Source organism: Rhinopithecus bieti, unplaced genomic scaffold (genome assembly GCF_001698545.2).
Source record: "Rhinopithecus bieti isolate Rb0 unplaced genomic scaffold, ASM169854v2 scaffold_70066, whole genome shotgun sequence".
In the NCBI taxonomy this organism is placed as follows: domain Eukaryota; kingdom Metazoa; phylum Chordata; class Mammalia; order Primates; family Cercopithecidae; genus Rhinopithecus; species Rhinopithecus bieti.
Genome location: NW_016826556.1, coordinates 365,663 through 379,685, shown reverse-complemented (window position 1 = coordinate 379,685; position 14,023 = coordinate 365,663). Strand labels below are relative to the sequence as shown.

General features: G+C 36.8%; 1 protein-coding gene across 1 annotated transcript in view; it reads left to right on the top strand.

Annotated features, from left to right (window-relative positions):
* Positions 1 to 1,718: 1,718 nt before the first annotated feature.
* The window catches only part of ROS1 (ROS proto-oncogene 1, receptor tyrosine kinase), a 138,989-nt gene continuing 126,684 nt past the window's right edge, over positions 1,719 to 14,023 (top strand). Inside the window, exons 1-3 of the mRNA XM_017863458.1 lie at positions 1,719 to 2,055; positions 8,798 to 8,842; positions 10,995 to 11,054. Of these exons, the coding sequence (XP_017718947.1) occupies positions 1,933 to 2,055; positions 8,798 to 8,842; positions 10,995 to 11,054 (228 nt within the window). The 5' untranslated portion in view covers positions 1,719 to 1,932. The remainder of the gene's footprint in view (positions 2,056 to 8,797; positions 8,843 to 10,994; positions 11,055 to 14,023) is intronic.

Below are 14,023 nucleotides of genomic sequence, written 5' to 3'. Positions count from 1 at the left end.
ATAAAATAAAATAAAAAATAAAATAAATAAAAATAAAATTACATATGGTAATAAAAAAAGAAAGAAAATCAGTATATCAAAGAAATATCTGTATGCCAATGTTTACTGCAGCACTGTTTACAATAGCTAAGATTTGGAAGCAACCTAAGTGTGCACCAATAGATGAATGGATAAAGAAAATGTGGTATATACACAACGGAGAACTATTCAGCCATACTCAGTCATTTCCAACAACATGGATGGAACTGCAGATTATTACGTTAAGTGAATTGAGCTAGGCACCGAAAGGCAGACATTGCATGTTTTCACTTTTTTGTGGGATCTAAAAATCAAAACAATTGAATTCATGGACAAAGAGAGTATAAGGATGGTTGCCAGAGGCTGGGAAGGGTAGTGGTGGATGAGGTGGGGAATGGGAGATGGGGACAGTTAATGAGTACAAAAAATGCAGAAAGATTAAATAAGACCTACTATCTGATAGCACAACGGGTGACTATAGTCAATAATAACTGTACATATTAAAATGACTTAGAGCATACTTGGATTGTTTGCAACTCAGTGTGATAAATGCTTGAGGGGATGGACACCCTATTCTTCATGATGTGCTCATTTCACATCGCACATGGATGTTTCAGAACATCTCCTGTGCCCCATAAATACATGCACCTACTATGTACCCATAAAAATTAAAACAAACAAAAATCCAATCAAAAAGACGTTCAGCTCAAAACAAAATCTCATGCATGTGTTACTCCTAATGAGAACCTTATATCATTAAGAAAAGTTTAAGTTACATTTAGTATAATTTATTTAAGCAAACAAGGAGGTTGGCCTGGTGTACTGCGGTGGCTCACGCCTGTAATCGCAGCACTTTGGGAGGCCGAGGTGGACAGATCACGAGATTAAGAGGTAGAGAGCATTCTGGCCAACATGGTGAAACCTCGTCTCTACTAAAAATACAAAACTTAGCTTGACGTGGTGGCCTGTGCCTGGTAGTCCCAGCTACTTGGAGGCTGAGGCAGGAGAATCGCTTGAACCTGGGAGGCAGGGGTTGCAGTGAGCCGTGATGACGCCACTGCACTCTAGCCTGGGTGACAGAGGGAGACTCGAAAGAAAGAAAGAAAGAAGGAAAGAAGGAAAGAAGGAAGGAAGGAAAGAAAGAAATCTTGTGCAATGTTTCCTTCTCAAGGCAGACACTTGAACATATCTTAGGTTTCTGGTAACTAGTTTCAGCTTTCTCAATAGACCTGATAAGGCAGTATTTTAGTTAATATGTAGTAAAGTTCTGAGAGTGCTCTAACAAACTTCCTTGTTTTTAACTCACTCCCAGGCTATTTGTCCATTAATTTCAGCTTTGTTTGCTCTTAAATTTAAAAATATGTATTTGGCTTCTGAGTTCTGTTTTCTCTTTCAGTTGCATTGCTTGATTTGGGTGCCTCTATTTTTTCAATAATTCTTTATTATAATAGTGCTACTGTTTGCTAAAGCATACGTGATCAAAACCCAATTCCCTGCAGAGCTGAAAAGAGATCAGAGAAGTAACGTGGTGGACGACTCACTGAAATGTTCCAGTTTCAGACTATGGATGTGTCACACCCTTGCTGAAATACAATTCGTTTTCTTTGTTTAATTTCCATGTGAAGTGCTCTTCTAAGAACTAACCTTTAGTCAGTGGGTGACTTTCTTTATGGGAGTAAAAGGAAGCTGTTATGAAATAACTCTTATGGAACTGTTACAAGCTTTCAAGGATTCAAAGGTCTAAACTAAAAAGGCTAAATGTTATTTCAAAAGGCAAATATATCCTAATATAGCAAAACAAAACACAATCCATCAGCTACTCCTCCAACTGAAGTGATGAAGCCCAAATAATTCATACAGAAAATGGAGAAAATTAGAAGATCGGCCATCTAAAAATCTGCCATTGGTGAAGTGATGAAGAACATTTACTGTCTTATTCTGAAACTTGTCAATTTTGCAACTCTTGGCTGCCTATGGATTTTTGTGGTGCAGTGTACAGTTTTAAATAGCTGCCTAAAGTCGTGTGTAACTAATCTGGTAAGTCTGTAACTAATCTGGTAAGTCACACAATCTAATATTTGTCTTTGCAGGAACTGGAACGTGTAGAATTCAGCTTGTTATAACTGATACAATTGTTTTCTCTTTATGAGGAGTTTTCTTATGAGAAGTGGTGGCAACAAGACAAGATAGATTAGTTTTTCTTAAATAAGTTAGCAGCACTTATAATTGCAGAAGATAAAGCAGACTACTTTATTTCTTTAGGGTACCTGGTCACATAATTTTTGGGCTAGAGGATTAGGTAAAGGAAGTTTAAATTGAATCAATTTTGCCAATTTTATACACTTGAAAATTTCTATTTAAACCCATTTATTACAAAGTCATTAATAGTTGTCTTGAAACATGAAATAGGTTTGGCCACAGGATAATGCCTGCTAATTCCAGCTGTGTAGGAAGCTGGATGAAAAAGGAAGCAGATACAGATGCCATGTAAAATAATATTATATTTTAAAACAATACTTATTTGTACATTTCTTTATTTCTGTTTGTGCATTTATAATTTCAGTTAGTGAGTTTTTTATGTGGAAATTTATGCTTTCATTCTCATTTCTGGGTGTCATCCCTTCTCTAACTATTGTACCATCTCTTCAGTTGTAATTTAGTTGTGCTTGAAACAGTTACTGAATTAACTTTAAAAACCAAATACTCTATAGACAGAGAGAAATGCACTCTTCCTGTCCAAAGACAAATAATATATCATGATAGTTTACATATGCCCCTATCTATAGCCATACTTTTAAAGATAATAAAAGTACTAAATATAGTACTCATTATATTATGCTAAAGTGTTGGAGGTAGAATTCTGTGACAGATTAAAAAAGAAACTTGTGCTTATACACTTTTGATTTAAACTGTAGTTTAAAACACTACTTAGGCTTACCATGGTTAGTAGCATTTTTTAAAAAGTTTAGTATTTTATATAAATCTTTGCCAAAGACTTCATTGCTTTTAATATAGAATTGCATGCTTTAGTTTTTTATATTTGTAACCCAAACGTAAAAGTGGGAAAGAATGGAAACTACTAAAATTTCAACTATCTTAAATTGGAAAACTTAAATGTTTTCTTTTTTCTAAAAAAGATTTTTTTCTAATTATAATAAGAATATACATTTTAAATAAAATTATTTATAAGATAAAGAACTAGAGAGGAATAAAAAACTTATAATTCCACCCCTAGTAACCTTTAGATTGAATTTTCTTTTAGTATTTTTCCTCATATATATAGGTATACATATATATCTATAATTTACACACAGTTATACATCCAGCTTTTTCATTACATTATATTGTGAGTTTTCCCCAGACCCTAAAATGTTTTTAGAAACAGAATCTTTAATATCTTTAGAGTATTCCATTATATGAATGTACCACCATAATTTATTTGTTAATTTCTCTGCTACTGAAACTGATTTTAGTTGTTTCCAATATTGCAGTCTCCATTTTATTTTACTGTAGTTTTATTTATTCTTATCTTTTTGTGTGGGCTCCTTGCTTTCAGGGTTTGGCAGTAGGAATAGACAGTTTGTTCCTTTGTTGAGTTGCCTTCCGTTCACCACCTACAGAGAAAGGCACAGCTGATGTGTGGCAACAGCAAGAGAGACACGGTCTGCCAATTTGACCAGTGAAAGTACTACACGTTCCGACATAAGGCCTGGAGGGACAAAAGTGAAGTGAATGTACAATTGAATGTAACCATGGTTCACAGGAGAGGATATACAAAGTGCTCAAGTTTATTATATTTTCTGCATCATTTTTAAAAACATGGGCATTTACGCTGAAGGTCATCTATAATTTTTTGGGTGATTCTTGATATTGAGACATGTTTTCTTAAACAAAAACACACACACACACACAAACACACACACACACACAAGAATGTCTTGTCTAAAAAAAAATGTTGAGAGTTGCAGGCCAAAATGCACAAAGCATAGTTCTATGCTTGAGCATTGGTATTTTACATTAATTTTAGCTTACATTAACAGAGATCTGCATGTACTAGTTGAAAGTATTAACTGAAAAGTTTTTTTGAATTCTAGATGCCATGTGCTGCAGAAAACAACAAATAATTAATGCTCTTCAGAACACTAGTGTTGTGAGATCTTTTATGAGAAAGAAAAAAGAATTCATGGTTGAATAATTTGTGGAAGTGTATTTTGCTATGCCCTCTTTTTGCAGATTCACAGGCCACAATAACATATTAAAGGCTTTGTTTAATCATAATTTTCCCATCTTCTTTAGCAACAAAACGCTTTTTTAATGTTTCCATAAGTTATTGGGGGAACAGGTGGTAATTGGTTACATGAGTAAATTCTTTAGTGGTGATTTGTGAGATTTTGGTGCACCCATCAGCCATGTATAGACTGCACCATATTTGTAGTCTTTTATCCCTCACCCTGCTCCCACTCTTTCCCCTTAGTCCCCAAAGCCCATTGTATCATTCTTATGCCTTTGTGTTCTCATAGCTTAGCTCCCACTTATCAGTGAGAACATACGATGTTTGGTTTTCCATTCCTGAATTACATCACAACCCCCCTTTTCTTTTGAATTAACAAATCACAACAACTGAGGAACTAACATTGAGAATGGCTCAGGAGTATCAATTCCATTCAATAAATTTCATTCAATATCAATTTATTGAATGGAATCCATTCAATACATTTTCCTAGGTATCTATGTATATTCAGCTCTGTGGTGGATGCAATTGGGAATACAAAAGAAGTAAATTATGTAATCAATACCCTAAAGTAAGTTATCAAATATTGAGGTATCAAGGTTTCTATCACTAGACAGTTAAAGGCTATTACAAGCATGACATGTTTTTATAATATTAGAGGGTGATGACAATATGTTTATTTCTGATTTGTATCTCAAGTTCCAAAGAAATAAATGGAAAATCAACTTAAAGACTAGTAGAAATAATAATATTTGGAAGATTTTTAAAAAATTAATGTATAGACATGAAAACTTGTATATCAATATATAACATTAAAACAAAACAATATAATAAGATCATAATTCTGACATTTTATAAGATATTCACAAATTAACATAGTTTTTATTGATACAGGAATAAACCTGTGAGTAAAACAGAATACAAAAAAAAACCATGTACGTAAAGGAATGTAAAATATGATAAAGATGATAATTCAAACCAATGAGTTGCTATCCATTTAGAATAAAAAATTACTACATAACTGCCAGATTCAACTAAATTTCAGGATATATTTTGTAAAAGGGTATGACTTTTGATTGAGTGCGATGGCTCATGCCTATAATTCCAGCACTATGGGAGGCTGAGGCGGACAGATCCCTTCAGCCCAGGAGTTTGAGACCACCCTGGGCAACATGGTGAGACTCCCATCTCTACAACAAATACAAAAATTAGCTGGGCTTGGTGGCGTGCACCTGTAGTCCCAGCTATTCAGGAGGCTGAGGTGGGAGGATTGATTGAGCCGGGAGGTTGAGGCTGCAGTCAGCTGTGATCATACCACTGTGTTCCAGCCTGGGTGACTCTGTTTCTGAAAAACAAAAACAGGAAGGTTTTCTTAAATACAAACAGAAACAAAACAAAGCAAGAGTTTACCTCATAAAAATATTAGAAGAAATTAGGAGTGACTGTTTCTGTAATCTTGAAGTGGAAATGCCGTAAAAGCCTAATTAAAAAATTTAGACTCCCTAAAAGAAATTATCAATAAATTTGACTACTTTCAAACTTAAACTATTATGACAACAGAATACAATAACAGCAAAGCCAAAATGTGGAAAAAAGTATTACACATGATAAATAATGTTTTTAAAGAAAAAATCCCTGATACACATAAAAGCACGCAAGATGAATTTAGAATATAAACAGCCACTTCAAAAAAGAAGTATAAGTTTCCATCAACCAATGAGTGGATAAAAAATATGATATATATATACCATGGAATACTACTCAGCCATAAAAAGGAATGAAATAATGTCTTTGCAGCAACTCGGATGGAGCTGGAGGCCACTATTCTGTGGAGGCCATTATTAGGCCAGGAATAGAAAACCGAATACAATATATTCTCACTTATAAGTGGTAGCTAAGCTATGGGTACACAAAAGCATACAGACGGGTATAATGGACTTTGGAGACTCAGAAGGAGGAGGGAAGGAGAGGAGTGAGGGATGAAAAACTACATGTTGTGTACAATGTATACTGCTTGGGTGACAGGTGCACTAAGATCTCAGACTTCACCACTATACAATTTATCTATGTAACTTGTACTCCCAAAGGTATTGGACATACATACATATATGTAATAAATGGCTGAAAAGCATGTGATAGACATGCAACCTCACAGCAACCACAGAATTGCAGAATAAAAACAAATTATCAATTTTTCTTCTATCAAATTGGCAAAGATCAAAACATTTATAGTTGGAAAAAGTATGAGTAAACTGCCATTTTCATGAATTGTTTGGATGTAAATGGATACATTTCTAGAAAAGAATGGGTTATTAAATGTCAAAATTGAAAGAGAAAATATACCTCTAATCTTATACATCAAATTTTTCTGAGGATATTATTGCATATCTAACCAAAGATATGTATGCAAAAGGCTGTTAATAGCAAGTTGGGACATAATACTACTAATACATTTCTAAGTGCCTGCACTGCACTATAATGATTAATGCATATAATTGAATCTTCACAGAAGCTTATGAATTAAGTATTATCCTATTTATGTCCTGGATGGGAACACTAAGTTTAGATGGCACAGGTAACTTTCAGAATATCACATTGGGAGCAAATATCATGTGAAATTAAAATACAGATCATTCTGCTCTGTTCCATTTATTAGGGCAGGAAGTACAGAATGAAATTAGTTCTGGCTGAGGTGGGCAGAATAGGAAAGCTTATCTCAAGAAGTAGGTATTAGGTTAAGAAAACTTGAGATCTGGGACTGGATTTGACTCTTGGAAGCAGATAATTGGAGCAGTTGGAGCTAAGGTAAACCAGCGGAGATCCTAATGTTCAAAATGAAAAATGTGATTTGGTGGAGATTATGGAAGGCATCTGGTTAAGAGCACAGGTTCTGGAGTCAATCACTCTGCCCCCTTCACATCCTAATCCAGGTAATTTACTAAACTTCCCTGTGCCTCAGCTGTAAAATGAGGTTAATTATAGCACCTACCTTATAGGGTTGCTGAGATTATTCAATCAGATTTAGTGTAAAACACCTATAAGAGTGCCTGGAACACAGCAATACTTAAATCAATGTTAGCTATTGTAATTGTGAGGAGAAGAATGGGGAATGAGTGGAGATTAAGGAAGAGTGTTGACAAAATCTGCCTTATCAGAAACTCTTAGACCTGACTGTTGAGGCTACCTTGCGCAAGACCACTTGATGGTCGTTTCACTTAGCCCGTTAAATTTCCTCCTGAGAAGAGCCATCAGAAGGACTCACTACTGCTACAATGTGACTATGATCATCAAGAAATATCTCTGCTCTCCTACTGTTTAAAATGGAAGACAAAAACTACCCAGCATCCACCCTTTTGCTTTTATGAGCTAACATGCATTTCTGAATGGGTAGGAAAAGATTCAATTTTGGACTCATTGTCTCTCACCTGATTTTTATTTGATTGTGATTCAACCACCTTTTGAACAAAATCATGAAAACAAAGTACTATTAAGCACTTGGTTGCAAAATTCATCAACAGATAGAATTCTTACTATCTAAATGTTTATTATCTAAAAACAAAAGCAAACAATCATCCTTCTTCTTTACCTACAAATATAACCAGTTAGGGAATGGAGTTTAAAGGAATCCTCACTCATGCTTCAAATTTAAGAAAAAATAGGCAACATTTGTTCTTTAATTCTTGAGTCTGATTACTTTTCAAGTCAACCCACACAATATTAAGCCATTGGACAATGTTTTCAAGGGACTTCTGAAGCATCCTTATGTGGGAAACCACTTGGAATTAATGGATTTACTCCTTTAGCATATCAGTATTTATTGAACACCTATTTCTATCAGGCAGTGTTCTAGGTGCTGAGGATGAAGTGAAGAGCCAAATGGATGGAAAGGAGGAGCATGCTCAGTGAGCTCGGTGAGCTCAGTGACAGAATGCAGCTCTCTTCTCTCTACCAAGCACGGAACACGATGTGGGTACTCACTTGATTATGTGATGGCCCAGTATTGCCATCCTTTATAAACTGTCTTGTTTATGAAGGACTCTATTCAAATTATGACCAGAGAGATAATGAGCAATTTATAGATCTTTGTCCTTAGTTCCCATTTCTTTTTTCCTCCAGTATAAAAAAGTTCTTAAAATTTTTATGTGAGCAATAAAAAAGTAATCTTATGTTTTATTTATACCAATTTGCATTTTCTCCCTGCTCTTAATTTTAAAAAGGAAAAGTCTGAACACAATTCATCAATAACCTAGGAGTCCTTTGACTAGATTAACTGACCAATGCCACAGGATTATTTAATTCTGCGTGAGACTCTCTCTCTATAGCCACACTCTTACTCCCACCTTTGTAGTTCCTGCAAAGTTCTTAGACATTGTATCTATAATTTGTCTGGTAGTGATGAATTTAATAACTTTAAAACATTTGGCTCCTTACTTTACGTTACAAAATGCTGAGGAGAACGTTATTTCAGGAAGCTTTTTAAAAAGGTGTGTTAGTTACACGGAACCCAGTACTGATAGCTGGTGTTTACTACCTCCTTCTTCATTTCAGGGCCAGCAGCTTGACCTTGACACACCACATAATCTGAGTGAAACAGTAAGTAATTTCTTCAATTGTCAAGAATTTTGCAATGTTTGTGTTGATAATGAAGGGACAATGATCAAGTTTTATCACAGTAAGAATTGCTAAGTAAAATCTCATTTATCCTTGCTGGAGGAAGACCAATTGAAAATAATGAGAAGTCCGAATTTATATAAAAATGAAGTGTGTTGAAGTGGAAACAGCACAGGACCAATCCAAGTGCATGATTTTGTCTCTATATAACTGTGTGGCTTTGTACAAATTACTTAATTTTTCTGAGATTTAGTTTTATTATGTGTTATTTGAGATCATCTCTAATATTTCTTCTAACAGTTACATTGTATGGTTTTATTACTGTTCTGCACATGTATTCATTTGTTTACCAAGTGTTTAGTGACTTAAGGTATAAGTATGCACAAGGCACTGTGCCAGGAACTAGAAATTTAACAATGAAAAAAACAGGATCTCTGTTTAAAAGGACTCTCAAACTTTTTGAGATACATACTTGAAACCAGAGAGATAGACATATGCATAAAATTATGGCCAGGCAGCATCATCAGAACCAGAATTGTGGTGTGGGTGAGGAGTGAAAAGAGAATACACAAGAGTAAAAAGCACCTCACTTGCCTGCAAAGCCTTCAAACTAAAACTAGAAAGAGGAAGCGTTTTCCAGATGGACTAGAGGGGAAAAGGCATATTGATCAGAGAAGGCCCTTTGTGTCAAGAAAGCCCTTTGTGTCATAAAGGTGTGAAGTAGCCTAAGTTGTTAAGGAAACTGAGTATTTCAGTTTACTTGGAAAATGGGATACATGTATAGAGGGTAGGGAGGTGGAAGACCAATTGCCAAGTTACGTGGAGCCAGATCATGAAGGGCTTTGTCTGCCATGCTTGCTAAGTTGGTCTTAACTCACAAGGTGATGGAGAGACATATATAATTTTAGGTAAGAGAAGAGTGTGACCAGGTTTTTTTTTTTTTTTTTTTTGAAAAAATCACTCCAAATGTGGGAACAAGAGGGGTCCCCCCTAAGGTTTTTGGCAAATGGTAAATGGCAAAGCAGAAAATTGAGGCAGTGAGTGATGAACCCAGATGGATTTTAGTTAATGACCAGATAAGTCAATAGGACTTGGTGATGGGTTTTCCATGAGAGGGGAGAGTGGGGTGAGAGAAGAAGACACCCTGGTTCCTGGCTTGGACAACTCAGGAGAATGTAGCATGTTAATGGGAAACACAGGAGTAAGAGCAAATTTAAAGGTGGAAAGTGAGGAATTGAATTCCACATGATGAATTTGAAGTGCTTATAGGAACTTAAATGGAGACATCTAATGAACCAGTGGATATCTGGGTCTGGGGCTCAGGAAGGAGCCTCAGCTGCAGTTAGAAGTTTGAGGGATAGCAACATCGAGATCACTTGAAGCTGAGGTAGCGGATGAACTCGCTCCAGGAGAACTAGAAGAGTGAGGGGAGAAAAAGCTGAGGATGGAACACAAACACCAAAGGGGTAGAGAGAGGCAAAGAGAGATGGCAAAGGAGACTGCGCAGGAAGAAAAAGGAATCCAGGTGCCACCGTGGCCTGTGGAAGGAATGGTCAAGACAGGCACAGCTGAATCAAGTAAGGTAAGAAAAAATGTGTCAGATCTATCCAATAGCAGGTCAAGGCAACTCAGGGTTTTCAGGGCAGCTATGGGGTGAAAGCTGCTAGTAGGCAGCTTACTCCCCAAACTGTCTACCTATTTAGGTTTTGATATGCTACCATCTGGTTGAATCTCCAGTTTTGAGTTTTGCTTAATATGTGAGGACACCTTAGGGACCCAGGATATACTCAATGCCACATTGTCCTGAGCTTTACCTTTGACAGCTACCCAGTGTACAGTGTCTTCCCTGAAGGTTGGCTGTTCTCTGGCTTCTAGGCCTGCCCATGCCAGGCTTAACTCCACTCAGCAACTCTGCTGCTCTGCAGTGAGCCACAAGCCTTGTTCTACCTGTAGATACGACAGCTCTGTTTGGAATCCCAAAATCCCAGATCCTTTGGAGGCCTCAGGTTTCTTGGTAGATTTCTATTTCTAAAACACAGGGTTATGCTTTTTGTTACTACATTGTACTTTCAGATAACAAGAAAAAGTCACATTTCTTCAATCACTCACCATTGTCTGTTATTGTCTCTTGCAGTGCATCCAAGGATGTCACTTTTGGAACTCTGTAGATCAGAAAAACTGTGCTTTAAAGTGTGTAAGTATTAATTAGGTTTCTATTTTGATACTGGTGTTTCTTTCAAGAGGAAAGTTGTGTAAGAGAATTCCCATTTGCATTTCCATTGGCTTTCAACTAGTTTGCTTGACCCCAAGACAAAACAAAACAAAACTGAAAAACCGATAGCCTGGATAATACACAGTAATGGAAAAGAGATTGAGATTAACATTTTTAATGCAACTAGAGGTCATGGAAGGTTATTGCAAATCACAGAACCCAGGGATGCTCAATTGCTCCAAAACTATCAATGTCTTGTAGTGGAATGTTCGGTATTTGTTAAATTTCCTAGGCCTATGCTTCTCAAATTTTAATGTGCAATTATCTGGGATCTTATTAAAATGCTGATTCTGATTCAGTAGGTCTTGGGTGGGCCCTGAGATGCTGCGCTTGTAACAAGCTCCCAGGTGTTGAAATGCTGGTGGTTCCCAGACCACATTTTGGATACCAGGGTCGTAGGTCATGTTCAAAGTTTCTATGTAGGAAATATGGTAGGTGTCTAATTCAGGGCCACAAACACCTGGTTTATTCCACTTTATGTAGGAAATACATCCCCAGATACTTTATTTTTCATTTTATTATGTAGCCTGGCTTTTGCCACTCAGTGTGTAATTTAAGATACTTAACCCCTTGGTACTTTATATTGCTCACCCATTTTAGGATAATAAGAGAATCTTTCTCCTAAAGATAGAGCCTGTCATGTTGTAACTACTCTGATCACATGACTAAGAATTTGCCTTTTAAAAGTGGGTTCCCTTGTTTAGGTTGTTCACGTCAGGGTTGTTAAATCAATAAGAATTGTGGTAATGCTGGGGAATCCTAATGCCGTTTTCTATTAATGAGTTAAATTATAACATGAGATTTAAATAATGCTTTAACCTCTTTTATATACATAGTTTTTAGAGCATATTCATAGTTTTTCTTATGTAGTGTGTCCTTGCAAACTTCTGTTATAGCAGTTACCTATGCCCACTCTCACATTTGTGACTGAGTGCCTCGCAGAATGGAAGTTACCAAAAGGTACAGCATATGCTATCTGGACGTAGTAGCTATTAAATATTTCTCAGAAATTGCAACTCAGACAAACAATTTGTCTATTGTGTGTTTAGTATCTTTTATCCCAACATGTAATCTCTGTTGGGGCAGGATGCTCTCTGTCTTTTTTAGATTGTTATCTCACTGAATATAGTGCGGGGCATATAGCAGCTGCTCAGTCAACATTTGCTGAAGGAATGAATGGGAAGCACCATTTGTTGCTGGGAAACAATCCAGGAGGCCGTGTGGCTGCTGCAGGGGCCAGCACAGGCAGACGAATCTGCTGTCCTTTGCTTGCAAGAGCTATTGGTGGTTTCATTTCCTGTTCTGTTTACCTTTGGCATTTGCAAATACTCCTTCACTCTCTAACTTGGTCCACTACGGATTACCTCAGCCTGCTGAGATTTTCTGGGGACATGATATTCTCCCATTTTCCAGTGATGCAAACAGCTTAATTTTAGACCTGTTTATACAGTGTCCTGCCTAGACACGAGGTCCTGCTCTGGGCTCCTTTGTTTTTGTTGGCTTTTTGATTGTTTATCAATGGTGGGGAAATAAATTAATTTGAAATGAATGTACAGCTCAGTGTCACTAAAATTATTTACAACTTTCGAGATTTTAAGTAGTCTTTTTTTTTTTCTATGCAGAATGATACTTATGCCACCATTTGTGAGGTGAGTTGGCAATCACTAAAAAGATGTCATTAAGCCACATGTCTTTATCTCTGGTCTCTAAAAGTTTTAAAATAGGAGTGAAGAAACCTAAGGTATTCTCAGTGCACTGAGACGTTCTTCCTGAAAGTGTTATTTTTCTGAGTATACAAATGACTGTAAAATTCAATTTTGGCACAACATTTACTGTTTTGTGTGTCTATGTGCATGTATATAATATATATGTTCCTACGTACATATACACACATTCACCATATGTATGTATGTGTATTACTGTAATCTGGTTTGGGAGGTTATAATCCCTGGACTCTGGGCAGAGTTGGAGTTGGAGTAATGGAGGGGAGAGAAGGAAGAGGCACATTCAGAGATATCTCTGCTGATTCCATTTTCTTCCCCACAATGTATAGTGCTCTATCATTAAATATAGGACATGAAAAGAGAATGCTGTAATTGCAACTCTTCCTTCCTTTCTTTCTTTCTCTCTCTCTTTCTCTCTTTCTTCTTCTTTCTTTCTTTCTTTCTTTCTTTCTTTCTTTCTTTCTTTCTTTTTCTTTCTTTCTCTCTCTCTCTCTCTCTTGCTCTATTGCTTTCTTTCTTGCTTTCTTGCTTTCTCCCACTCTTTCTCCCTCCTTTCTCTCTCTCTTTCTTTTCTTTCTTTCTTACCACAGTCTCACACTGTCACCCAGGGTGGAGTGCAGTGGTGCATTCTTGGCTCACTGCAACCTCTGCCTCCCTGATTTAAGTTATTCTCCTGCCTCAGCCTTCCGAGTAGCTGGGGTTACAGGCACGCGCCACCACAGCTGGCTAACTTTGTATTTTTAGTAGAGATGGGGTTTCACCATGTTGGCCAGGCTGGTCTCAAACTCCTGATTTCAAGTGATCCACCTGCCTCAGCCTCCCAAAGTGCTGGGATTACAGGCATGAGCCCCCAAGCTTGGCCGCAATTTTCTTTCTTATGCAACAAAATCCTTTGCCAACATTTTGCAACGCAGCTTCTCCCCACCCCTTCTCCCAATGGTAAGCCATGTCTCACACTGCCCTGCCCAGGTGTACTTATGGTCCTCTAGGCAGCCTCTGCTGCACTTGATTTTCTCTCTTTCAAAGAGACTTGACGTTTTGATGTTTCCTACTTAGTCTTCAACTGAGCTTATCTGTCCTGTATTTCATCCCTTCAAAATAAGGTTATTTGACAATAGGTGATATGAAGAAGCTACATTATTTATGAGTTTAAAACCTATGTTCGCT